We start from the raw sequence: 23,059 nt of genomic DNA, 5'->3' as shown, positions 1-23,059 counted from the left end.
AAGAGAGAAGTGCGATTAACCCTTCCCACCCTGCACAGCGCAGCCGTGGCAGGGGAGGACACCAGCCCCAGCTCAGCCTCCCCGGGGATGCTGCTGGGGCGGTTCAGTCCCTGCTCCTTGGGTCCCAGCACCCCGCTAGGGGTGGATGTCACCTTGGCTGGGTGCCCTGCACGTGGTGGGGATATTTGCCTGGCATCTCTCCCACCCTACAGGTTTTTAATCCCCAAGTCCTTGGCTCATATAATGTGTTGTATAAACTCCTGAGCACATGCAGCTGCCCTGTGTGTTGGCGGGTGTGCCACATCCCTGTCACACTGAGGTGCCACCATGGCACTGCCACCCCCCTTTCTCCCCAAACCCCCCGCACGGCTGGCGCCGTGTCCGTCCCAGGGCCCATACGGTTAACGCCGCTGTCAGTCCGTCCTTCCACCAGCGATTGGCTCCCCCCCGCTCAGCCCAGCAGCTATTTCTCCGCTGTCGGGCTCCGAGGTGGCAGAACGCGACAGGGAGAGGTGTCCCCTCCCTTCACCCTCGCCACCACTCTCCCCTGGGGGTGTGAGGAGGGTGTCCACACCCTATATCTGCCCCCATCATGGGGAGCTGGTCCTGCAGCACCTGGATTTTGCCCCTTTTCTTGGCTGGGCTTGTCCAGCCGGGACAGAGCCAGGAGAGGGAGAAGGTAAGGGGGTGGGGGAGACCCCATGGGAGCGGGTGGGCTCTTGGATGGGATGTGGCACCCTGGGGACCCACCTGTCCCCAAGGCTTGCAGCAGAACTCCCAGGGGTAGGAGTGGGGTGCGGTGGCCCTGTGACCCCCCCACTCAGTCCCAGTGGCTGGATCATGTGGGGTATTTTTCTGAGCTAGTTGTTGCAAAGGGGGAATTGCTGTCCTGGGGTTGGGGCAGAGTGGGACAAAGCCTGGTCCCCCCAGCATCGCCCCCATAGGGGCAGAACATGGGGCTTTTGTTCCATGCACAGTGTCCAGGGGGGTGCAACCATGTTTGGAGGGTGCAGGGACCTCTGTGTCCCCACACCTCGGCGGGCAGAGAGCAGGGTGACAGTCACCCCCAGCCCCCAGCCACCCTCCCTGCCCTGCTACCAGGATCTGGCTGGCCCATGGAGGACAAACTCTCCAGGCAGAGCCCCTATGACTTTACCTCCTGCCAGCTCCCAAAATAGCTCCTCGGTGACACTTGCGTAAGCCTGGGTCCCCTCATAGGGACAGAAGGTGGGTTCCCCTGGGTTAACCCCTGCAGCACTGCAAGCAGAGGCTGCTCCACGCCAGCCCCTCACTGCACAGATCTGATCCAGTCCCAATCCCTCCCTTGCTTGGGCCCGACTTGGCCATGGCACAGCACCCACTGCCGCTCTCAGGCACCCTGGCTGCCCCTGCCCCTCCTGGGCCCAGAGGGGCTGGGGATGGTCTCCCCCTGTGCTAATACGCCACCTCCGGCTGTCGTCCAGTCTCTTGCCTCATCCTGGCCGGGTAAACATCCCTCCAGCTGCAGCCAGATGTGCTGGCCGTTTGTGCACACGCATGTGCGTGTGCTAGCCAGCCTGTCCCATCACCATGACCTTGGCATGGTGGAGCCGGGCTGCTGCCAGCAGCACTCAGGGCAGGAGACACAATGCTGGCAGCTACCATATCAGCCAGCGCCAGGGAGGGATCTGCTGCTCAGGGGGTGTGGGCAGCCAGCAGCCTCCAGCCTGGTCCCATGGGATGCTCCTCACCCCACAGGTGAAATGCTACGACTCGGTGCCGGGCACCATCTACGACTACGGGGCTCTGACCATCGATGGGGACGAGTACATCCCCTTTAGGAACTACGCGGGGAAGATGGTGCTCTTTGTCAACGTGGCCACATACTGAGGCCTCACCCTGCAGTACCTTGGTAAGGGTCCCATGGGGCACGGGCACCCCAGGGGACAGGGCAGGCAGCTGAGGAGCAGGCGGTGTCACCCAGATACGCAGCCCTCAGCAGGTCTCCATGGTCCATCCTGCCCAGGGGAGGCAGGGGAAGGGGTAACGCCTGCTCCCCAGGACTGGGCACGGCTGGGGATGCTCCGAGGGGGTCAGTGCAGCTGTGTGGGTGAGTCCAGTCTCCCATAACCCACCCCGGCTCTGCTCACACACAGAACTGAATGCACTACAAAACGAGCTGGGGCCCTATGGGCTCGTCGTCCTGGGCTTCCCTTCCAACCAATTCGGAAAGCAGGAACCCGGACAGAACTCAGAGATCCTCCCTGCTCTGAAGTGAGTACTGTGGTGGGGGCTGCAGGGCACCTGCCCCCCCAGCTGGGCTGGGGTCCTCAGCCAGGCAGCGGGTGCATAGGCTCCTGCTGGCTGTGACCCCCAAAAGCACAGAACTTGGGGTGCAGCACCAAGAGCTGCCCGTTGCACAACTTCCTGCCCACCCACCCCTTGCAGGTATGTCCGGCCAGGTGGTGGCTTCGTCCCCAACTTCCAGCTCTTCCAGAAAGGGGATGTGAACGGGGCCAAGGAGCAGAAGGTCTTCACCTTCCTGAAGGTGGGTGCCATGGCAAACAGGGGTGAGGGAGGCAGCACTCAGCTTGTTTTTTGGCACAGCAGTCAGGCAAGACAGTGATGCACTGGTCCCCTGTTGCAGAACTCCTGTCCCCCGGTGGCAGAGGAGTTTGGGAACCCCAAGAACCTCTTCTGGGAGCCTCTTCGGAACCACGACATCAAGTGGAACTTCGAGAAGTTCCTGGTGGGCCCCGACGGCGTGCCCGTCATGCGCTGGTACCACCGCGCCAACATTGCCGTCGTGAAGAACGACATCATCGCCTACATGAGGCAGCAGCAGCAGCAGCCACAGGGCCAGTAGAGGCTGGGGCCACCAGCTTGGGGGCGGCTTCTCGCCTTTTCCTGCAATGTCCCCGGCTGCTGCAAGGCCGCTCCCTGTACCCAGCCCCTCCTGGGACGCTCCCCAGCAGCAAGCTGGCACACTCCCCCCTCCATCACTCTGCTCTCTGCCACCCACCAGCCAGGATGCTGGGCCACCTGGTGGCAAAGACCTTAGCGATGGGAGGGGGACGTTTCCCAATAATCCTGTGTTCCAGCTCCACTCCCAGCAGTGTCATCTCTTCCTGGCCACTGGTTTGTCCCCCTTGTGCCCCCCGCTCTGCCATCCCACCTTGCCAGGCAGCAGAGGGATGCAGGGGCTGGCTGCCCCCGGAGCAGAAGACCCCGTCTCCGTGAAGGCTCGGCCCGAAAGCCCCCCGCAGGGGGCGGGCCTGGCCCGATCCTGCCGGGCATGGAGCAGCTCTTAGTGCATTCAAGCTGCCCGTGGTCCCAGGGCAGAGACGTGCTCCTCTCCCAGCCAGGTGCAGTCACAGCCCCTCGTCCCCTGCCATAGAAATGCCAAATAAAGGCTCTGCAAACACACAGCCCCGCTTCTTGGCCAGGGGTCGGGGGAAAGAGTAGGGGGCACAGCAATCAACCTGGGGGTACCAGAGTGGAGGGATGGCTCCTAGCTGGAGAAACCTCACATTTTTTTCAGGGCAACTGCAAACACTGATTTATCATCACAGCCCAGCATTGGAGGAGAGGATGAGGGAGAAGGGGTTGGTGCAGAGCATGGTGTGCAAAAAAGGGCTGGGAGGGGGAGACCAAGGACCAGCCCTGGCAAGGAACATGCCAGGGTGTCATTGCCCCTGCTGTCATGAAATAGGTGTTTTGGGTTTTGTTTGTTTGATATCTTGGAGTAAAATTTGAGAGCCTAGCCCCAAGGGCAGTGCTGCATGGAATGACAGAGGGGGAGCAGGGGCATCCCTGCCCTGGCAAAGATGGCAGGACAGAAAAAGGGGGAGTGAGGGGCTGAGGTGGGGGGCATGCACTTGGGGCAGTAGATCCTGGGGTGCCTGTGCAGGGGTTGAGTTCCCTTCACTACACTCGAGCACATGGGGAATGGCAGCCCTTGCATCCCTCCCAAAAGAAGCAGAGAGACTCAGTTACACTTCAGTCCTTAAATAAATACAAAGACACCAACCACCCTCAGCCGTGGCTGTGGCAGGCACACGCCTGCCAGCTGGGAGGGCTCCCCCGCTGTCACACGCTGCTCCAGGGCTGAACTGCACCAAGACCCACAGTGAAGCCCTTGGACCAGGGCCATCTCCTGTTCCTTGAAGACCTGTCTTAGGTCTACAGGGACACCAGGCCTGACGTCTCACGGGGAAGGGGATGGTCACAGGGGGTTGACCCCATGCTGGCCACCACCGCGATGGCACCTCAGGTTCCTCCTTCACGCCTTCCCCAGGGGATGCACAGCTGAGCCGCTCCAGGCCCTGGTTGCAGCCACATCCACCATGTGTCCACACAGGAGGTTAAGTAGCTGGAGGAATCTCCTCGATATATACACATGGGCACACACACACACCCTACTCCTCTTCTGCCAGTCCCACAGTGCAGCCGGTCCTCGATGTTAGGGCAATCTGGGACCTCCCTGTTCTGAGACACAAAGGGGTGGCATGGGGTGAGTATGGCTCTTTGTGCCCAGACGAGCTCCACAGGAGGGGTGTTAGTCATGGGAGAGCTGTTCCTCCTGAGCATTGATTGCCGTAACCCCATGGGATGCTGGGGCTCAGGTTCATGCCTGGCTTCAGATGCTGTGGGGATGACAGGGAGGATGCAGCAGGGACCGACCCCCCCGGCAGAATCATCCCCTTGTCTGATCAGAGACAGGGTCTGAAGGGAAATGGCCACTGCCTGGCAGAGTATTCCACCCCCATCTCTCACCCAAGTGGCACCTGGGGCTCCCAGGGTGAAGGACGGGGCTCTTCCCCCCACTCCAAGGGTCTGAGCCTTACCCAAGTCCTTGGGGACCTGTTTCACCCCAGCCATGGCCTGGGCGTTCTGGCTGCGAGCCATGGCGCAGGGCGGGCGCCAAGGGTACTCGGGCTGCAGGAAGAGATGGAACAGAAATGACATGTTACCAGGGATGTGAATCACGAGGCTGTGCTCTATATTTGATTGCTGGGGTGTGAGGAGGAGGGGAAGGAAGAGGACTGAGCATTCACGTGCCAAGAGGACACATGCTCAGCTCCCTGCTTGGTGACTCAGTGGCCATGGAGGATCCGCTTGCGTGGGACCCTCGTGTGGCACAGGTAGACACTCACCGGGGGAAAATGGTGGAAGTTTTGTCCCGGCGTGTGCTCGCTTGGCATCGCTGGTGGGTATCGGATCTGCTGCCACTCATCAAAGCCGTGGCACATGGGGTGAGCCATGGGGGGACTGTACTGGTACTGGTACACAGGGCAGGCAGGGCCCAGTGGCCCCGGCAGTGGCTCAACGTGCAGCCTCTCTCCAGAAGCCTGCAAGGAGCCGGGGGAGATGCTGGGGAGAGCCCTGAAGGCAGCCCACCAACACCCCAATGCCCCAGCTCAGAGCTTCTCCTCCAATATGAGATATGGGGCTGAGGCACCACAGCCCCCAGTCCCTCTGCCCAGGAAGGGTTTTCCCCCCCATGCGCACCTGTTTGTGCTGTTTCAGCAGCTTCTTCAGCTTCTCCTTCTCCTCCTTCTCCCTCTGGCAGTCCTCTTTGGAGGCCCGAAGCTGGGAGAAAGGGGGGGATTAGTGCAGAGCTCACTCTGTCACCTCCCTCGTCTGTGGGGCAGGGGATGCTGTGGTGCCCCATGGGAATGTCTGCACTATTCCCCTCGACATGAGACTCCCAGGAGAGGGGCAGAAGGAAGAGATGAGTGAAAGGAGATGCTCCAGCAGTGACAACTGGCAGCTCCAGGATGGGTACAGAAGCCATGACACTGGGGACAAGGATCTCTGACATACCTTGAGGGGACACAAGCCTCCTCCTGGGGTGCTGCCCACAGCACCCAGTGCTTCTCACCTGGTTGTTGGACAGGACCAACTGCTTCTGCAGCTTATCCAGCTGCTGCTTCAGCTCTTCCTTCTCCTCATTCATCCTCTCCCTGTCACTCCGCTCCCGCTGGAAGTCCTCTTCAAAAATCTTCACCTGGCAGAAGGGAGGGGAGTAGGTGCACCTGGCTGTGGGTGGACACCTCCCCCAAACACCCCCAATTGCTGCGTTGCCATCCCTGATCCCACCAGCTGCACCAAGCCCCAGGCAGGCAGGTTGGCACGATGGCCCACAGCTGTGGTCCCTCCAGCTGAAGACGTGGTGGATGCTGAGCTAGGTCCCCCATGCCCACCACTGCAGCACAGACACCTGTCTTGGCCTGCTGGGCTGCTCCTGGCCACACTGGGCTCTTTACTGGGGGGTGCCAGGGCATGTAGCTCCCTCCCCATCTCAACAGGAGCAGATGCCATGTTGTCTTGCCCTACCTGCTGCTTGAGGAGCTCATTCTGGGTCAGCAGCTCCTGCTGTGGCACCTTCCCAGCCGGCTCCATAGCACTGGCAAAGATGGGTGGTGGGGAGGCCTGGACATTCAGGGCCTCCTCTAGTGCCTGGAGAGGAAGAGGAGCAGGGAGGAGGGGTCAGAGCAAGGTCCTGTGCCCATGACATCTCCAGAGGGCCACAGGCACAGGCCCAGTGTGGGAAGTGGGTATAACTGGGCAAGAGCTGGGCAGGAAGAGGTTGATCACGGTCAGTTTTTGGGTCTGAGAGAGGAAAAGAGGCTGGAGAACATAAAATACATTTTGCAGGGAGGGGGGTTTTCCCTGGCCCCCACCTTGTTCAGCCTCTGGATCTCCTTCTCCTGGTATTCCCGCTGCCTGGTGACTGGAGCCAGCTGCTCCTGCAGGAACCGCATCCTCTGCTGCAGGTCCCTCACCTCCATGGCCAGCCTCTCCTTCTCCGCCTGCAGGACCGAGGGAGGAGGGGGATCAGCCAGGGCAGGGCGACGGGGTGTCCCTGCTGCCCTTCCTGAGGGACTCACCTCCTCTGTTTCAATCCGGGACTTGGCCAGAAGCAGCTTGCGGTCAAAATCCCGTTGTTTTTGCTCCCGCTCTGACTCCAGCTCAGTCAGTGCCCTGCGGGCCTCAGCCAGCTCCTGCTGCAGGTCTGTCACCTGCCAGGAGGGAGAGGGGACATTGGCCTGCCCACAGGGACCCACACTGGAAAGGAGGGACAGGCAGCCCCTAAGTCTCCCCCTACAGCTGGTCTCCTCCAAGCCTCCCAGCAGAAACATGTCCCCCAGGCATTCAGACCTACCTTCTGCTCGTACTTCTGCTTCGTGGCTCGGAAGTGCTGATCCCATTGCTTATTCACCTCCAGCAGCTGTAGGAACAGAGGAACAGCTGAACGGGAGCCCAACCCCACCACCAAGCCAGCCATGGTGACCCCCAGCAGCCTCCCATTGCAAAATCACCTCGGGGTCCAGCTGGATGAAGATCCCAGCCCCAGCAGCGTGTCCCTGCGGCTCCGCAGCCCTGTCCCAGTTTCCCCACACTGTCCCAGTCTCCTCATGCGCCCATCACCCACTCTCACCCTGCTCACAGCAGGGCTTCCCCCAGCCCCATCCTCACCTCCCTGCGCTGGTGCTCCAGGATCTTCACCTTCTTCTCCTTGGCCTCCAGCTCTCCTCTGCCTGGCACCTTCTCCACCGAGGCCCCACTCTGCTGGACACACACAGGGGAATCATTAGGGCTTTTGTGGAAGCTGTGCCTGAGACAGGCCAAACACAAGCCGGTTCCCCTGCCACAGCCTCCTCATCTCCTCGAGACCCTGAGAAGTCCTGCTGGTCATACTGGGACAAACTGGGGGCTTGATTAAAATCAGGCCATGTTTGCTGATGGGTCAGTGGGCTTCCTGCCTCCTCCCCAGCCCTCTCTGATGGTGACACTGCCTCCTCACCTGCTGCTGCTCGGCAGCTTCCCTCTTCCCGCTGTCCTGGCTGCTCAGCATCACCATCCTCCGGAGCTCCTGGTTCTCACACCTGCAGGCATGGAGGGACAGGTCAGCACAAAGAAACACCCAGGGCAGTCCTGTCCCCCTCCCCACCACCCACCCTCACCTGAGCTTCTCCAGTGCCTGGTTTCTCTGCTCCAGGTCCCGCTCCAGCTTGGTTCGCAGCTCATTGTTCTCACTGTGCAGGGTTTCACACAGTGTCTGGGGGGCGAATGCCAGCAGTGTGAGGACCACAGCCAGCCCCAAGAGACTCCTTGACCACCCACCTCACACCAAGCCCTGGCACAGAGGTGGATGTTCACCTCAGGGTGGACAGGAGGTGCTTGGTGGGGGAAAAAAAAAAAAGTATATATCCCTGTGAAGAGCCCAACCAGCCATTGCTTACCTGCAGGAACGATGTCCGCTGCTCATTCTTGTGCACCTTGGAGGCCAGGCGCTTGAGCTCAGAGGCCATGTAGCCCATGCGCACAAAGACCTGGTCCTTGCTGGCCTCCTTGGTGCAGCCGCTCAGTGTGTTCTCCAGCTGCTGCAGCTGGGGCAGCAGGTTGGTGTCCTCACTCGGTGACTGCTCCAAGTCCTGGGGACAGGGAAAAGATGAAGCGTGGTCAGATCAGTTCAAGGAGCTTCGCAAAGCTCCCTCTCAGGGCAGCCTTGTCACCGCCAGCCAGGGCTGTAGTGGGAGCTGGGCCAGTGCTGAGACCCTCTGCAACAGCCCTCGGTACGCTGACAAATCGTTGGTTTTGTAAAAGTTTGATTCCCAGCTGCTGGACATGGGACACCAAGTCCCCAGGTGGAAGGGAGCAGTACAGCAGCCTTTTCAGCCCATGCAGCTCCCCATGTCCCTCGTCAGTCTGAGCAGACCATGCTCCGGGCTTGCTGATAACAGTGGAGACATCACCACCCCAATCCTGTCTTCTGCCTGAATTCTCCCAGTTGGCACCAGGACTAGAAATCCCAGCTCCTGAGACTGTCATAGAATCATTTTGGTTGGAAAAGACCCTCAAGATCATTGAGTCCAACTGCTAACCTAACACTGGCACTAAACCATGTTCCTAAGAACCTCATCTCCACATCTTTTGAACGCCTCCAGGGATGGTGACTCAACCACTGCCCTGAGCAGCCTGTTCCAATGCCCGACAGCCCTTTCCATTAATATATTTTTCCTAATATCCAATTTAAACTTCCTCTGGTGCAACTTGAGGCTATTTCCTCTTGTCTTGTTCCTTGAGAGAAGAGACCAACACCCTCCATGCTACAATGTCCTTTCAGGTAGCTGTGGAGAGCAATAAGGTCTCCCCTCAGCCCCCTGAACAGCCCCAGCTCTCTCAGCTGATCCTCATAAGACTTGTCTTTTCCATGTACACCACAGCATGTGCCAGGAGCTGAGGTTTGCCACGTGAGGGGTGGCCTTGCCCCAGTCCCCATCTCCTCTTTGCCCTTGTCCCCCAGCATGGTTCTGCAGCTCCCTTGCCCACCAGGAACCCAGGTGTTTGACTGCAGCACCAAGCAGGTGCTGCACAGGATTTAAACAGCGGCTGGGAAAGCCCAGGTCAGGAACACCCATCGGTGTCACGGCACACCCTCACCCATGCACTACGGATGTCCCCAAGGGGCTCACCCTCCCCTGGTGTGGCTTGTTACCTCCTCCACTGCCTGGGAGACATGGCTGGCACAATGCAACCTGTCTGCACACCCCAGTGCCACCCCTGCACCAATGGGCTTGACTGTCCAACCACACACCGTGGGCACCAGAGCCACTCACCGCTCTCCCCATCTCCTGAGGAAACCCCTGCGCTTCCACAGCGACGACCTCAAACTCAGAGGAGGATCCCTGCAAGATGGGGGGAAAGCCAGGTCAGGTCTCCCCAGGGAATGGCAACCCAGGACACTTCAATTTGGAGGCAGGGACCACAGTGGGGAAGCTGAGCCCTCCTTTCAGATTTCTCTCTGTTTCTAGAGGCTAAAGGCGGCCTCCTTTTGCTTTAACTAGATGGAGGGTCTCTGCCCCCGGCCATCCCAGCACCAGCTCTCGCGTTCACCAGACTCACGCTTGGAGGAGATTTTCGTGCTTCCCTGTCTGGCTGGGTGCTGCCCGGGACGGCCTGTGTGGAGCTGGGATCAGGGCCGATGGCTGCAGAGAGGGGAGAGGACAGAGCCATGAGCCTTTTGGAGAGCAGGGCCCCTCCCCACTCAGTGCAGGGACGCGGAAAGCCGGCACCCATGAAGCCAGGCACCGAAGGTTTCCACCCCAGCTTTGGGGATGGGACAGAAATCCCCTTCTCAAAGGGAGAGCGGCAGTGGTTTGACACACTCTGGAGACAAGAGGGCTGTGAGAAACCCTCATGAAAGTCTCCTTCACACCCCCTCCCTTTCCCTGAGCTCAAAGATCCCAAGTCATCAGGTTATCCCTCCTCAGCCACCCTCCTGTCTCCTACCTCCAGTTTCCACCAGGTCCTCCAAGGAAGATGATGCCACCAGCATTTTGTTGTCCTTCACAAGGTCCTCAGCTTTCTGCCGCAGCCTGGATGCCTCCAGCTGAGACTCCTCCAGCAGCTCTCCTGTTGTGGATAACAGAAAGATACTCAACCTCCCTTCCCAAAGTTCCTGCCCTGCGGCAGCTCCATCCACCAGCACAAAGCCTCCTGCTTGGGTGGAAAAGAGCCCAGCATGGTTCTTCTTCAGCCAAAAAGAACATTTCTTGGCCAAATCCAATGGCCAAGTCCTACCAGCTCACTGTCTGCAGAGTTCCCCATGCTGACACACAGAGGGCTGGCCACAGGAGGCAGAAGGGCAGCACTGCATCTCTTAGAGGTCTCTGCCACCTCCCAAAATAGGCATATTTAATCCTAAGTGGTGCAAGGTCCAGCCCACCAGCTTGGGGGTCTGGTACACCAATGCAATCCCTCTCCCCACCCCGAGCTGCTCCCACACCAGTGAGCCCCAGTCCCAGGTAGGGACATGGTGACATGATGGGAATCATGAGGCCGGTGGAAATGCAGCTGCAGAAGCGGGAATCGAAAGTGGAAGCTGGGTCATGAGACTGAAAACAAAACTGAGGGTGCAAAGGGGGAAGGCAGCCAAGGAGGAGAAAGGGGGTGGCATGACTTGGCTGGGGCATTTCAACACCAGAATGTCCTCCCTGTTGAGGGGAGCACCCAACATCAGGGGCTTTGAGCAGCACCTGGGAAAAGCCCCTGACCCGACAGGGATTGCAGGAGGTGAGGGCTTTCAAAGGCAGAAGAAATCCCAGCACCTGCGACCTGCCACTGCAGGATTCCAAGGAGCTGACCTGGCTCCATCACTTTCCTTTTTTTCAGCCGTTTATCCCACTGTAAAGCACAATGGAAGTTCAGCAAAAGCATTTTTCCCTCTACACCGCAGCACAAAAAAGCCCAGAAATCATGCTCAACCCGCAGGACAGGGACAGTCTTGCTACTGCCCTAGTGCCAAGACCCCCTTCCCCAGCTTCTCATAGCACGTTTCCTAATTACTCCAAGAAAGCCTCAGGCTCGGTGGGTCCAGACTGAGCTGCCCCAAAAGCAAATATTGTCCCCCAGCCACGTGGCAGTTACCAATAGACTTGATCCCCTGCATCTTCTCCTTCAGCCGGGCGTTTTCCTCCATCAGCCGCTCAAAGGCAGCGGATTCATTTTCCTCCGTCCCCCCACCAGGGTCGTAAATGCGGTAGGGTCCTCTCCCTTCCATGCCAGCCATTCAGTCGCCTACTTCCCAGCCAGGCATCCCTGCAAGGCAATGGAGCACGGTGTCACTTTCCCATGGCCCCGGATGGTGCCGTGGTCCCCTGGTCCCAACCCTGCAGGAGCATGGGGCGCCAGGCAGACAGAGGCAGGGTGGCCTCACTGGACAGCAGAGAAATGTCCCAGGTGAAGGCACTCCCCCCTATGGCCCTGCTTGGGGTGAATATGCCGGGGTGACTCATGGCCATGAGAAGTGTCACACGAGAAGACATCACTAGCACCCCCAGCCAAGGCCAGTTCTCAGCCCTGTGTGGGGTGCGAGTCCCTGAGATGGTCACAACTGCCTGTCCCAACACCCCTGTGGAATGGGGACTCAGTCCAGGACATCCACCCATGCTGGTGCAGACTTGGGCACTGCCCCTGGAGCATCCCACATATTGCAGGGTATTTCTGGGGTGCAGAAAGGATTGCAGGGGGTTGTTTGGGGAGGGGCAGTGTCTGCAGCCGCAAAAGCCTTAACCCACAGCCGGTGGGCTGTTTGGGCAGCACTGGGGTGGGCAGATGAGCCCCAGCAGCCAGGCAGGGACCCACTCTGCCATCCGGCTCAGCCAGAGAAACCAGTGGCCAACAGCATGGCTTCCCGAATCAGGGCATCAGTAACAGCCAGGCACTGGGCCAGAAGCAAAATCCGAGGAAACACCCACATGCCATTTGCTTTTTAAATTCCTTGTGTTTGTGGGTGGCCCAAGGCCTCCCTCTTGCTGAGCTCTGGCCTGGGGACAGCCAGGCAGCACCCCAGCCCCACGTCTCACCCATCTCCTGGGGGTGATAAAGCAGCTGCTGTGAATCACAGCCCAGCTCATCAAAAATACCCCCCACCCCCAATGCCAGCTCACTATAACGCAGGACAGCGTGGCAGCCAAGACAGCCCTGGGGGCAATGCCAGCTGGGGCACTGCCATGGGGACCACAGGAGCACCCAAGTGCTCTTCCACCCAGCCAAGGCAGCTGGGTGCTCATGAGCTGGGGGAGAGGGGAGAAGCAAAAAGGGGGCCCATTTTGAAAGGGGAAGAGGGGAAGCCTGTACCTGAAACCATTTCGACCTCAGACTAATGCTTATGTCAGGAGCGATCTGGGCTGATCACCAGTTTAATGACCTGCCTACCAGGGAGCGGCAGGGACTTTCCAGATGACAACTGCCACCTGGCAGCATCCGCAACCGGAGCCGCAATTAACACCCACCTCATTGGCAGGTAATTACACATGGCCTCAGCAGCGGTCTGCTGTTGGGAGACGCATTTGTCAGTAGGTCTCACGTTCCTCCTGCTTTGCCTACTCCAAGCAGCCCCCCATTGCCTGTGGCCCCATGTGGGGAGCCCGCAGCCCCGTCCCAAGCAGCTGGAGGTGGTGACCAAGGGAGCTGCCCAGCAACTATTTCTGGAGCCCACAGCAGCTGTCAGGAAGCTGCAGAAGAACCAGGGTGGTTTCTGTGCCGTGGGTCCCAGTGCTGGAGCATCAACACAGCCCATAAGAAATCCCCCACCAAGGAACAAGGAAAACTTCCAGAGCAGACCTGCTGGTGGCCTGGGGACCCAGCAGCACCTCCATCACAGGCAAATGCCATTGCTTGTGGCCATGCTACCTGCCTGGTCAGACAGAGAGAGGATGGGGACAGTGCCACAAGCAGGTGGGGGACCTGAGCCTGTTTCTCACTGGTGTCTGGTGATGCTCTGGGTCCAAACCCAGGGCTCTGGGAGCAGCTGCAAAGCAATCTTGCAGTGAGCATCGCGTGGGGTGTCTGTGCCCCCTGCCAGGATGATCCCAGGTGTGGGTCAGAGAAGGTGAAGGACAAGCTGCCCTCTCACCAGGGAGCCTCTCCCCACACAGTTTTGCAGCAGCCTGAAATGCCAGCCCCTATTTTCTTGCACTCCAGACCCCAAAGATGGGGGATCTCCACCCCACAGCACATGTGGGAGGTCCCCTACTCCTGTACATCCCTGTCCACAAGGCAACGCGGCACCAAACACCCAAATCCTGCACTGACTATCTCACCCACCAGCAGAGCTCACTCACAGTGACCCCGTGTTCTTCCAGCTGGATAGAGTCACCAAAAGTCTTCATTATTCCCAGTTCTCATTATTTTATTAAGGATTTCTCTACCCAAGGTCTGTACCCCACCAGGCAGACAGCAGCAGAAGAGTGACAGGAGCTGTTTTCAAACAGCAGCCAAGGAGAAGAACTGAACTATCTCCAGCTGACAGAAGCACAGATCAGCCACAAATTCACCAGCCAACAAGACCCAGTGAGAGGGGAGGGTTTCTGCAGCATCTGAGCCCATCACCGGGATCAGGGCAGGTTTGTCCTGGGTGAGGAACAGCCTCATTTCTGCAAGGAGCTGATGGGACCGAACTGACACTCTGAGGACAGGACCCTGGACCAGGTCGCTGTTCCCAATCCTGTTAGGTTTTGTTTGTTTTCCTTAAGAATTCTGAAAGGTGAGATTTGCAGTGAGAAATCTCACATTTCAGTAAGAACACGAGGGGAGGAAAGGGGGCTATAGACAAGCATGTAAAAATGGTTACAAAAACAAAGAAAACATGACTACCACAACTCCAGAATAAACCTCCAAGCCAGCAAAAAAACACCTTTTGCCAATCAACAGTTTCTAATCTAATCTGACAGTATCTCACAGCCCAGGGGGGTTGAGGGCCAGTCACGGACCTTGGCTCTTTGGCTCATAACCGGCTCTGTGCCACTGGCACAGGCTGCCAGACGCTGCAGCTGCCCGTGGGCACTGCTGGTTGTGAGTGGAGCACTGAGACCTTTAGGTAGTAAATTTTTATGACAACTCAGCAAAAGGAGAGAATGAGAGAGCAGGGGAGACTCCCAGGCGATGAAGAAAGCAGGGCTGTATTTAAATAGCTGTGGCTTGGGAACAAGTTGGCCCTGTGTAGCCGCGGACTGGTTGTTCCCTCTGCATATCGTGGCCCCAGCACCACAGCCATTGCTACACTGGCCACACAGAAGGAAATGATTCCTGCTTTAAAATTACCAAACAGCTGAAGATACAAAAGGCAGAGGATGCAAATCCTGCACAGTGAGCCGGCCAGCACTGCTGGAGGTTTGCTTTCAGCAGCGAGACCCAGAGCACAGACCAGCCTCCCGAAGCTGCAGGCTTGGCAGCCCACGAATTCTCATCCCACGATCCATGGTGGGGGTTCACCCCAGCCCTTCGAAGAGACGGGTTTTCCTTAGCCCAGCACACCACATTCCCAGGCAGTCTCCTCCTCAGCAGGATCACCCAAGGTGAAGGCAAATCCCTGCAGGCTGCCAGCATAGCTTTCCCATGACCGGGACTGCCGGGCCCCCAGCATCCTTCTTCCTCAAAGGAAAAGCAAAAGCCACTCAAGATAGACACTACAGAGGATTTTTTTGTTTGTTTTAATAATTTTACTGGAATTCAGCAAAGTGCCACAGCCCCTGATCCAATTTCTTTTCCACTCCAAAGCACCAGCAGCTCCCCAGACCAGGGACAACCATCATTCCTGGGCTGATGGGATGGGGTCCCTGGGCTCATTCGCTGGGAAGCAAAAGCAGAGCTGGCTTTAGGAGGACGTAACAATAAGGAGTTTCTGGGCACTGCAGTCAAGTCAGGAATAATAAAAGAAGAGAAAAGCAAATATCGCAAGACTCAGATCTCAAAGGAAAAGGTCTGAACCTCCACTTGAAGAATTTTTCTTCCCAGCCTGGCCAGCTGCACAGAGAGGGTGGGAAAGGCATAAGCCCCATCTGAAATGGAGCAGATGTTACAGATGTGCTCTGGCCAGAAATGCCACCCTTGCCTGAGAAACCCACCTCCCACAGAACCTTCACAAAGCTACCTGTTTCTGACAAAGCAGCCAGACTTGGCAGTGGTGCTCCCCTGTGCAGCACAGTGGTGTTTTTTGCAATACCCTGTCTTATGCTGCAAAGATATCTTGCTTCATGCTGTCTGCTCCCTTTCTTCCCCCTGCAGAGCTCAGTAGCTATCATGGCTGCTTGACACAGCGCTCCAGAGCACAGCAAGGCACAGCCACCCCTTTCCTTGCAGCTCCAGTGCAACCCAGGCTGCTCCTGTCCAACCTGGTGCACTTCAGCCAGGCAAGAACCAAGCAGCAAAAGACAGTAGAACCACAAGGCTACACCTGCAAAGCCACCTTGCTCACCCAAAGCCTAAGAATTGTTCCTTAAAACTAAATCTGCAATGTCACAGGAGTAGATGGTTCAGCTTCTTCCATCCATGAGTGTTTGTACCAGCTACTGGCAAGCAACAACCCACAGCCCTGTGCTAAATAGGTCTCCCTGGCATATAGGTCAGGCGAAAAGGGCATTGTGGGATTTCTTGCAGTGCCAGGAACGATGCCAAAGGCTGCAAAGAGCCTCCACTCTTTTCTTATTGCTTTGCCACACCACGGAGACAGCTCTCATGGACACACCTGGCTAGAACCTTCCTGCCTCCAGAACTCACCCCAGTGCTCAAAGTCCAGTCTCCAGCACACTTTGGCCACAGTCTCAATGAAATCTGCACTCCAAAACAGCCTGTGGCAGCATTTGGCTCCCTGATACAGGAAGCAACCTTTACCCAGAGGCACTGAAGAATGGAACAGCCAGATCCCGAGAGGCTGCAGGTGCCCACCGAGTCCCATTCAGAGCTATTTTCACCCCGAACCAGGGTGACAGGCAGCATCCTTCTTTCCTCTGCCCTCAGGGAGAACCCTGGCCTGGAATTGAAGGAGGAGAGATGGGGAGGCAAGCTGTGCACTCCCTCCCCAAAGGATGATGCTGCCATCCCCACTACGTCTATTCCAGCCTCTGGCCCCGCATCTCATGAGGGCTCCTCGGAGCTGCCAACCCTCGGGGTTCCGTCCCTGCCCGGGGAGAACCACAAGCCCAGAAATAGTCAGAAGGCAGATGCGGGGGCCGGGGAAACGCCGGGGTTGTGTAAGGCAGAGCGAGGGGAGGAGCGAGCCCGGGGTGCGGGGCTGTCCGGACCCAGGGGCCGGGGGGAAGGAGAGGACCCTCCCCAGCAGCATCACCTCCCCGGGCCCTTCCCCACCGCCAGGCATCGCCCCCGCCGGTGAGCCCCGGCTCCTCTGCAACCGCCCTGCCCTTTGGGGAGCGGCGAGAGGAGCCGACATCCCCAGCCCTGCCCCGAGAGAGGGGAAACTGAGGCACGGCACGACTACCGCGACAAGCCCGCAGCAGCCGGGCTGTCCCCAGCAGCGCAGCCCCGGCCCCTTCCAGGGTTGCACCTCGGCCGCCCGCGGAAACCGACAGCCCAGGAAACGGTGAGATACGGGCAGCCCGGAGCCCCGCCGAGACCCCTCGCTGGGGCGGCGATACCCAGTAAGACCCCGGTGCCCCAGGCAGGGCGGCATGGCCCCGTACCGCCCCCAGCTCACCTGCCCTACGCCCCCAAAGCCGGGCCGGGCCGGCCCCACCGCCGCTCCCGGTACCGCTCAGCTCCGCCGCCAGCACCGGAGGAAGCGCTTGGGGAGACGCGACCGACGGTTCCGCCCCCGGGAAATTCCCAGCCTGACGGACAGGCACCGCAGCCAATCGGCGCGGAGCGAAGGTTATAAAGAGGGAGGGCGGGATCGGCAGTGAGTGGTCAGTCATGGCGGCGTAGGGGTCGTGTGTGCTGCTGTCCCTCCTGGGCTCCCCGGGCTGCTCTGCTCCCGCGGAGCCGCTCGGCACAGTGGAGCCCTGAGGGGCGGAAGGAGCCGGCCTGCCTCCCCCTCAGGGGATCCCGCTCGCTGGGGAGCGGCAGGCCCGGGCCCAGCAGCGGCTTCCCCAGCTTATCAAGAGACAAGATGGCGGGGCCGAGGGGAGGGCAGGGCGGAGGAGCCACCTTGCACCCTTGGTGCTGCTTCTGGGGTGCAGCCAGCTGGCAGTGTGGAAGAACAGCCGATGGGGGCGCCATACTACAGAGACCCCAGGTCCTCAGCCCGGCTGTCCGTTCGGGCCGGGTGCCCAGAGCGGCCCGAGTGCTCCCGCAGGCCCGGCCTGGCTCCCCGGAGCTTTCCTGCTTGGCAGCTGAGGCAGGAGAATTCCCCATCGAGTCTGTCTCTTGAGCTGTGTTACACGAGCAAATTACACCTCCCAGCTGGATCGTTTATTACCAGCAATCCTTTGTGCTGCTGCGTTATTGTGCGTCTCATGAACAACAGGATTCATCCAGAGGAGCAGGAACCACAGGGAGCACCCGCTGGTTTTGTGTAGCTCTTTGGGACTTGCTCTGCAGCAGCCTTTCTTTCTTGTGTTGTTTTTTTCCACAAGGAAGGTACTTTATGTATATATATATATGTAAAAACGACAAAATAGAAGCAAAGAAAGCCTGCTGTAAGCAGACAAGCTGTTTGTTCTCTTCCTGTTCTGGCATTTCTTCCTTGGTGGCTGTTGCTGGGCTCACGGAGCTGTCGTTCATCGGCGATCGGGCTGTTTCCAGCTGTCCCGGCTTCCTACTCGGCTCAGTCCAGATGGTTACACCACTTCTTGGTGATTTGATGTTTTGTGTCGTAAAAATTAAAAAAGAAAACACTCCTTTTCTGCCTGCCCTTCATTCCAAGCAGGACGTTGTCCTGGCAGCCTGGCTGGGTTATGAGGCAGCTCAGCAGGTGCTGGGACACCGACGTGCTCGTTGGCTGGGCTTGTGCCCAAGGTCTCAACAGGGGATGAGGCAGCAGGACCCCACACACAGCCAACATCTTCCCTTTTGTTCCCCCAAAGGGCTTGTTTTCCTCCAGAGACCCAGCACTATTCTGTAAACCCTCAAAAACCCCGGTTTTAAAGCTAAACACATTCCCACAGAACCAGAAAACATCTTGTTTATAAGATAAGGTCTCAGCCTGCAAAAAAATAGCCAAACCCCAGCTCTATTTCTGAGCGTACCATCTTGGGTACGCTTGCACCAAAAAAAGCATAGTGGTACTCACCCGGCCGGGTTGCCGAGGGGCTGGGGGGGGCTAGAACCCTTTGCGCCAGGGCTCTCCGGCTGCAATCCCCAAATGCAGGAAGGCCGGCCCAGCTGAGCTTACTTTTAGGCACAGAGAAGGGGAATTCCCCATGATGGAGGCCCCAGACAGCCTCTGTGTGGTTTTGATAAGGAGCCAGGCACGGCTTAAAGGGCTCCCCTGTGCCGTTACAGGGGCTGCTGAGCCCTGTCACGTATTAGTCAGCAGCAGAAGGGGTGGGGGGGGCTGTTGTGGAGCCTATGATTCACTTTTGGACAACTGGAGGGCCTGGTTACATCATTCTCCTCACCTGGTTTCTGAGCAACTTCACCGGGTTTGTGAGCACGTCGTGTCTTCCCAGGGAACCTGCTGCGTCTTGCGAGAGGCTTCGTCATTGTCCCTCACGCATTTCCATCCCATTCCTAAGAAAGACGGGGACAGACTTTTTAGCAGGGCCTGTTATGATAGGACAAGGGGGAATGCGTTTCCATCCACCAAGATGACAGATGGTCAGAAGCGAGGCTGGAGCCAGCTGGTGCTGAAGTAAACACCAAAGATTTAAGTGTTTCTGTTTCACAGAGGCTGATTCCAGCTGTTTGCCACAAAGTTGTACCTGGCAGAGCATTTGATCCACACTCGCCAGGTGTGACCTGTGAGGCCCGAAGAGCACCTGGCTTTAGTCTGGGTGTTTGGGTGATGGGAGTGCAAGTGCTGGGCAGGAAGGGTAAGGAACCAGGGGCTCTGGGACCGGCCAGCAGCTCAGGTACCCTTGGATGTGGTCAGTCAATGGTGTGCCCTCACCCAGCACCTCTCCACCTCTCTACCCAGCTGCTCTTTGTGTTTCTTTCTACCTGAGGTCACCAGCTTGGGCTGGCCCAAATGCCACCATGAATTTCACTATGAAAACTAAAGGCTTTTGGTTCCCTTGGTCCTTCCTCATTCCTTGGGTCCCGCTGCGCTCATGGGAGAGAACTCACCTGACGGCAGCTGTGATTCACGAGCACGCCTGGGTGGCTGTGATGATGTGCTCATAGCTAACACTTTTACATACTAGGGTGTTTTTTTTGGCGTAGAGGGTTGGGATTGGCACCTTCAGCAGAGACTTGTTCACATGAAGGCAGCCGGATTGCTTTTGTGTCGTTTTGGATAGGGATGAGCTTCCTTTGGGTTGACCCCACTCATGGGTGAGCAAGGTGGGCTTTGTGCATGGCCAGTGGTGTGAATCCCCTGTAAAAGTGGCCCAGCAGCCTGAGGCTTCCAATAGACCCACCTGCCTCGGGTGCTGCTGGGCAAACAGGGTGCATTTCAACCTTCCCAGCGCGATGGGGCAGCTGCAGAGTGGGTGGTGGGTGCAGTCGGTTTGGGTGCTCGTGGGCTTGGTGCGGGGGGCTGGGGGTGCTGCCAATGGGTGACTCCTGGCATCAGCAGCAGGTTTCGCGTGTGCCTTGCTGATCGGATGGGTGCTCCGGCGAGGGAAGGGAAGCAGAAGGCTGACAGTGACACTGTGAGAGCGGGGAGGAAGCTCAGGCCGCAGGAGGGGATTTCCAGAACATTGTGATCTGCTGCCTATGCAAATCAGGAACTCAAATTAACTGGGCAGGGAGGGCTCCGGGATGGAGGGTGAGGGAGAGGCAGGGGAGGGAGGCTGGGGGCTGGGAGAGGAAGGGAGGGAGTTGGGGTAGGCGAGGGGTCAGCATAGGGATGGAGAAAGGGGGCAATGGGGAGTGATCTCGCACCCCAGCCCTCCCGGAGCACCTTCCCAGGGGGTCAGAGTCACACTGTGGCTTTCCAGGGATGCTGGGCTGCCTGTGCTTTGCTGAATTCCCTTCTCCCTCCACTTCTTGTGTGAGGCAAGGCTCAGTGTCACCCACTTCACAGGAGGACATGGCCTCCTCCTGCCTTCCTCCACAGCATCACCATCCTCCCCCTCCCTACTCCACAGTCAGCAGGGAATGGGTTATGGTGAGACTGGTGCTGTCCCACAGTAGATAAGCCAAAAGCTGTGGGAACGGGGTCTGGGCGTGCTCAGAGGATTTCCTTGCCTGCTTTAAGCTTTCAGTTATTTAGAGTCCCAATGTGTAAGATCAACAACATGCACAGAAGGGATTTTCCCCTCTTCCTCTCTCTCCAGGCCATGTCTCATCCAGTCACAATGCCTGAGACAAAGGCTCCTCAGCGCTCATCATGTCCTGGAAAGCGGCTCCAGGCATGATGGTTTGGGGAGAGCAGCCCCGGCAAGCTCAGTCGTTTCCAGCCTTGGCTCACCATGGGGAACAGGCTGCCTGGCGAGCGGCACCTGGATGTGAGGGGCAAGGCTGCTTCTTCCTCATCTGGCTTGGGAAGAAGAAGAGCTGAAGAAGTAACCTCTGCTGGCTGCCAAGACTTAAGGCTAGGTTTCTCCTGTGGGGGAAGGGGAGGACGGTGGGTGGGATGGAAGTGACTCGCTGATGTTGCAGCATTGGGCCAGAGACCAAGACCAACATCCCGCGTGTGTCTGCACCAGATGTGGCTCCTCCTGGGGTCTGGGAGTAAACAGTATCTGTAGTGGCCCCTGGAGGTGACTCAGAGGGAGAGGTCTGACCCTCTGCACATCAAACATGGGCTCGCAGGGTTTTTTTGGATGTTGCAACCTGTGAAATCTGGTATTGGCTTTGCCTGGAAGCGAGTCCTTGCCCCCCGGCATTGCTGTTCAATGTGCAAACCAGCCGTGTGCTGGGTGCTGGTGTGTAAATCCCAGACCCTGGCAGCAGCTTCTCTGCAGTGGCCAGCGTGGACCTGCCTCCAGCCCTTACCTTGCTCACAGCCTTTCTAATTCTTCCTGGGTTTTTTGTGCTCATCATTTTGTCCTCCCCTTTCCTTTCCTTGCTTTCTTTGAACTGCTTGCCTTCTTGCTGATCACAGAGTCTAGGCATGAGATTTGCCACCAGTTGCCCTGGGATTGGGCTGGTGGGAGCCAGTGAGTGAAGCAGGAGTGTTCCTGGAGAGCTATGGAGTGTATTTTCACTAGAGACCGGGGTGCTACAGGGATGAAGCTGCTTTGTCTGAAGGGTCTATGACCTGCTCACATATAGAGGTTTTCATGGACAAAACAGTCCTCACTTGGGGAATTTTTATTTAATTTATTGTCAATTAATACAGTTTGCTAGTGAGTGATTTGGACATTAAAAACCAACCAAACAAACAAAAACAAAAAAAACCCAACCAAACAAAAACCCCACAAAACAAAACAAAACAAACCCCAAAAAACCCCACAAAAAACGAGTGTTCTTTCTTTCCCAGGCTTGGCTTAGGCCTTTCTCCTTCCTAGACTCAGCATTCCTTGTTTCACTGCAGGTTACTCTCACCCTGTCCCAAATCCTTTGGCAAGGTGACAGGTCACATTTAACCTTCTGGCTGCACTTCTCTGTGTTTCTTACTGGGTTTCTTCCACTCCTCTGTGCTTCTCCTTGGCCCAGGGTCCATAGCCTGTCTTGGTGCTGCTGGTCCCAGGCTCTTCTGGATTCACTTGGAGTCCTTCTAAAGCAACACCCCTGCCCAGCACCTCCTCCTTCCTCCTGGCTGCTGTTAACCAGAGCGTCTCATTTCTCTGGGCCTGGTACAGAGACCTCAGGTTCTCCAGCATGGGAAGGCAGCAGGAGTTTAATTCAGCTGGCATTCAGATGCATTTACTGCAATGCACAACAGCAAATGGGAGCCGGTCTCCAAACAGGAGCTGGCTGCAAACTCATTAACATCTGCAAGCAAGCATCGGGGTGAGAAACAGAGAGAAGATGCCCCAGGTGGAGAGTGAGTCCCAGAGGCCATGCTTGTGCTTCCCCAGATGCTGTCACACTCCTGGCATTGCCCTCAGGGTGGGCAGCTCTGCTGAGCTCAGTCCAGTTTGTGGTTCTCCCTCATAGGGCAGCCCACTGAGAGCAGCCCCAGGTGTGCTGCCAACCCCAGCACCATACAATCATGCAGTCATTTTGGTTGGAATAGACCTTTAATATCATCGAGTCCAACTATTAACCTAACACTGTCAAGTCCACCACTAAACCGTGTCCCTAAGAACCTCATCTCCACATCTTTTAAGCCCCTCCAGGGATGATGACTCCACCACTGCCATGGGCAGCCTGTTCCAGTGCTTTACAACCCTTTCCGGGAAGAAATTTTTCCCAACATTCAATCTAAACCCCCTCTGGTGCAATGTGAGGCCATTTCCTTTTGTCCTATCACTTGTTCCTTGGGAAAAGAGCCCAACACCCTCCATGCTACAACCTCCTTCCAGGTATTTGCAGAGAGTGAGGTCTCCCCTCAGCCTCCTTTTCTCCAAGCTGAACCTCCCTAGTTCCCTCAGCTGCTCCTCATCAGACCTGTGCTCAACAAGCGTGGAGTGGGATGCTGAAATACCCTGTGCCTAAATAGGATGTCGAGTATGCTTAAGTATTTGCAGCGATTAAAATGCCGCTGGCTGTTTTCTGTTCCAGCTGTCGCAACCACTGCTAGAGATAGATCACTATGGAGCTGAGGCAAGACGAAGGCTTTTTG

At 57.6% G+C, this 23,059-nt stretch overlaps 2 protein-coding genes across 5 annotated transcripts; one reads left to right on the top strand and one right to left on the bottom strand.

Moving 5' to 3' along the window:
- Positions 1–592: 592 nt before the first annotated feature.
- GPX3 (glutathione peroxidase 3) lies at positions 593–2,845 on the top strand (the record flags this gene model as incomplete). The annotated part of the gene is made up of 5 exons (XM_080353322.1): positions 593–679; positions 1,738–1,891; positions 2,136–2,253; positions 2,428–2,527; positions 2,627–2,845. 5 exons carry the CDS (start codon positions 593–595, stop codon positions 2,843–2,845), a joined length of 678 nt encoding a protein of 225 aa, XP_080209448.1.
- A 1,126-nt stretch (positions 2,846–3,971) lies between these two features.
- TNIP1 (TNFAIP3 interacting protein 1) lies at positions 3,972–18,584 on the bottom strand. Of its 4 annotated transcripts, XM_080353385.1 has the most exons (19): positions 16,982–17,090; positions 11,416–11,586; positions 10,279–10,401; positions 9,892–9,974; positions 9,606–9,674; positions 8,229–8,420; positions 7,950–8,044; positions 7,790–7,871; positions 7,462–7,554; positions 7,148–7,213; positions 6,873–7,004; positions 6,666–6,794; positions 6,319–6,441; positions 5,864–5,989; positions 5,491–5,571; positions 5,136–5,330; positions 4,827–4,917; positions 4,397–4,467; positions 3,972–4,304 (listed from the first exon to the last, which is right to left on the bottom strand). In XM_080353385.1, the coding sequence occupies exons 2-18, from the start codon at positions 11,555–11,557 to the stop codon at positions 4,442–4,444; spliced, it is 1,848 nt and encodes a 615-aa protein (XP_080209511.1). In that variant the 5' UTR covers positions 11,558–11,586; positions 16,982–17,090; the 3' UTR covers positions 3,972–4,304; positions 4,397–4,441. The 4 variants fall into 4 exon arrangements, with proteins under 4 accessions (XP_080209511.1, XP_080209510.1, XP_080209509.1 ...); XM_080353384.1 differs by lacking the exon at positions 16,982–17,090 and adding an exon at positions 18,515–18,584 and having other exon boundaries at positions 3,972–4,467; XM_080353383.1 differs by having other exon boundaries at positions 3,972–4,467.
- Positions 18,585–23,059: the final 4,475 nt, after the last annotated feature.

This window comes from Nesoenas mayeri, assembly GCF_963082525.1.
Source record: "Nesoenas mayeri genome assembly, chromosome: 14".
Classification (NCBI taxonomy): Eukaryota; Metazoa; Chordata; class Aves; order Columbiformes; family Columbidae; genus Nesoenas; species Nesoenas mayeri.
This window is presented reverse-complemented; position numbering and strand designations above follow the sequence as displayed.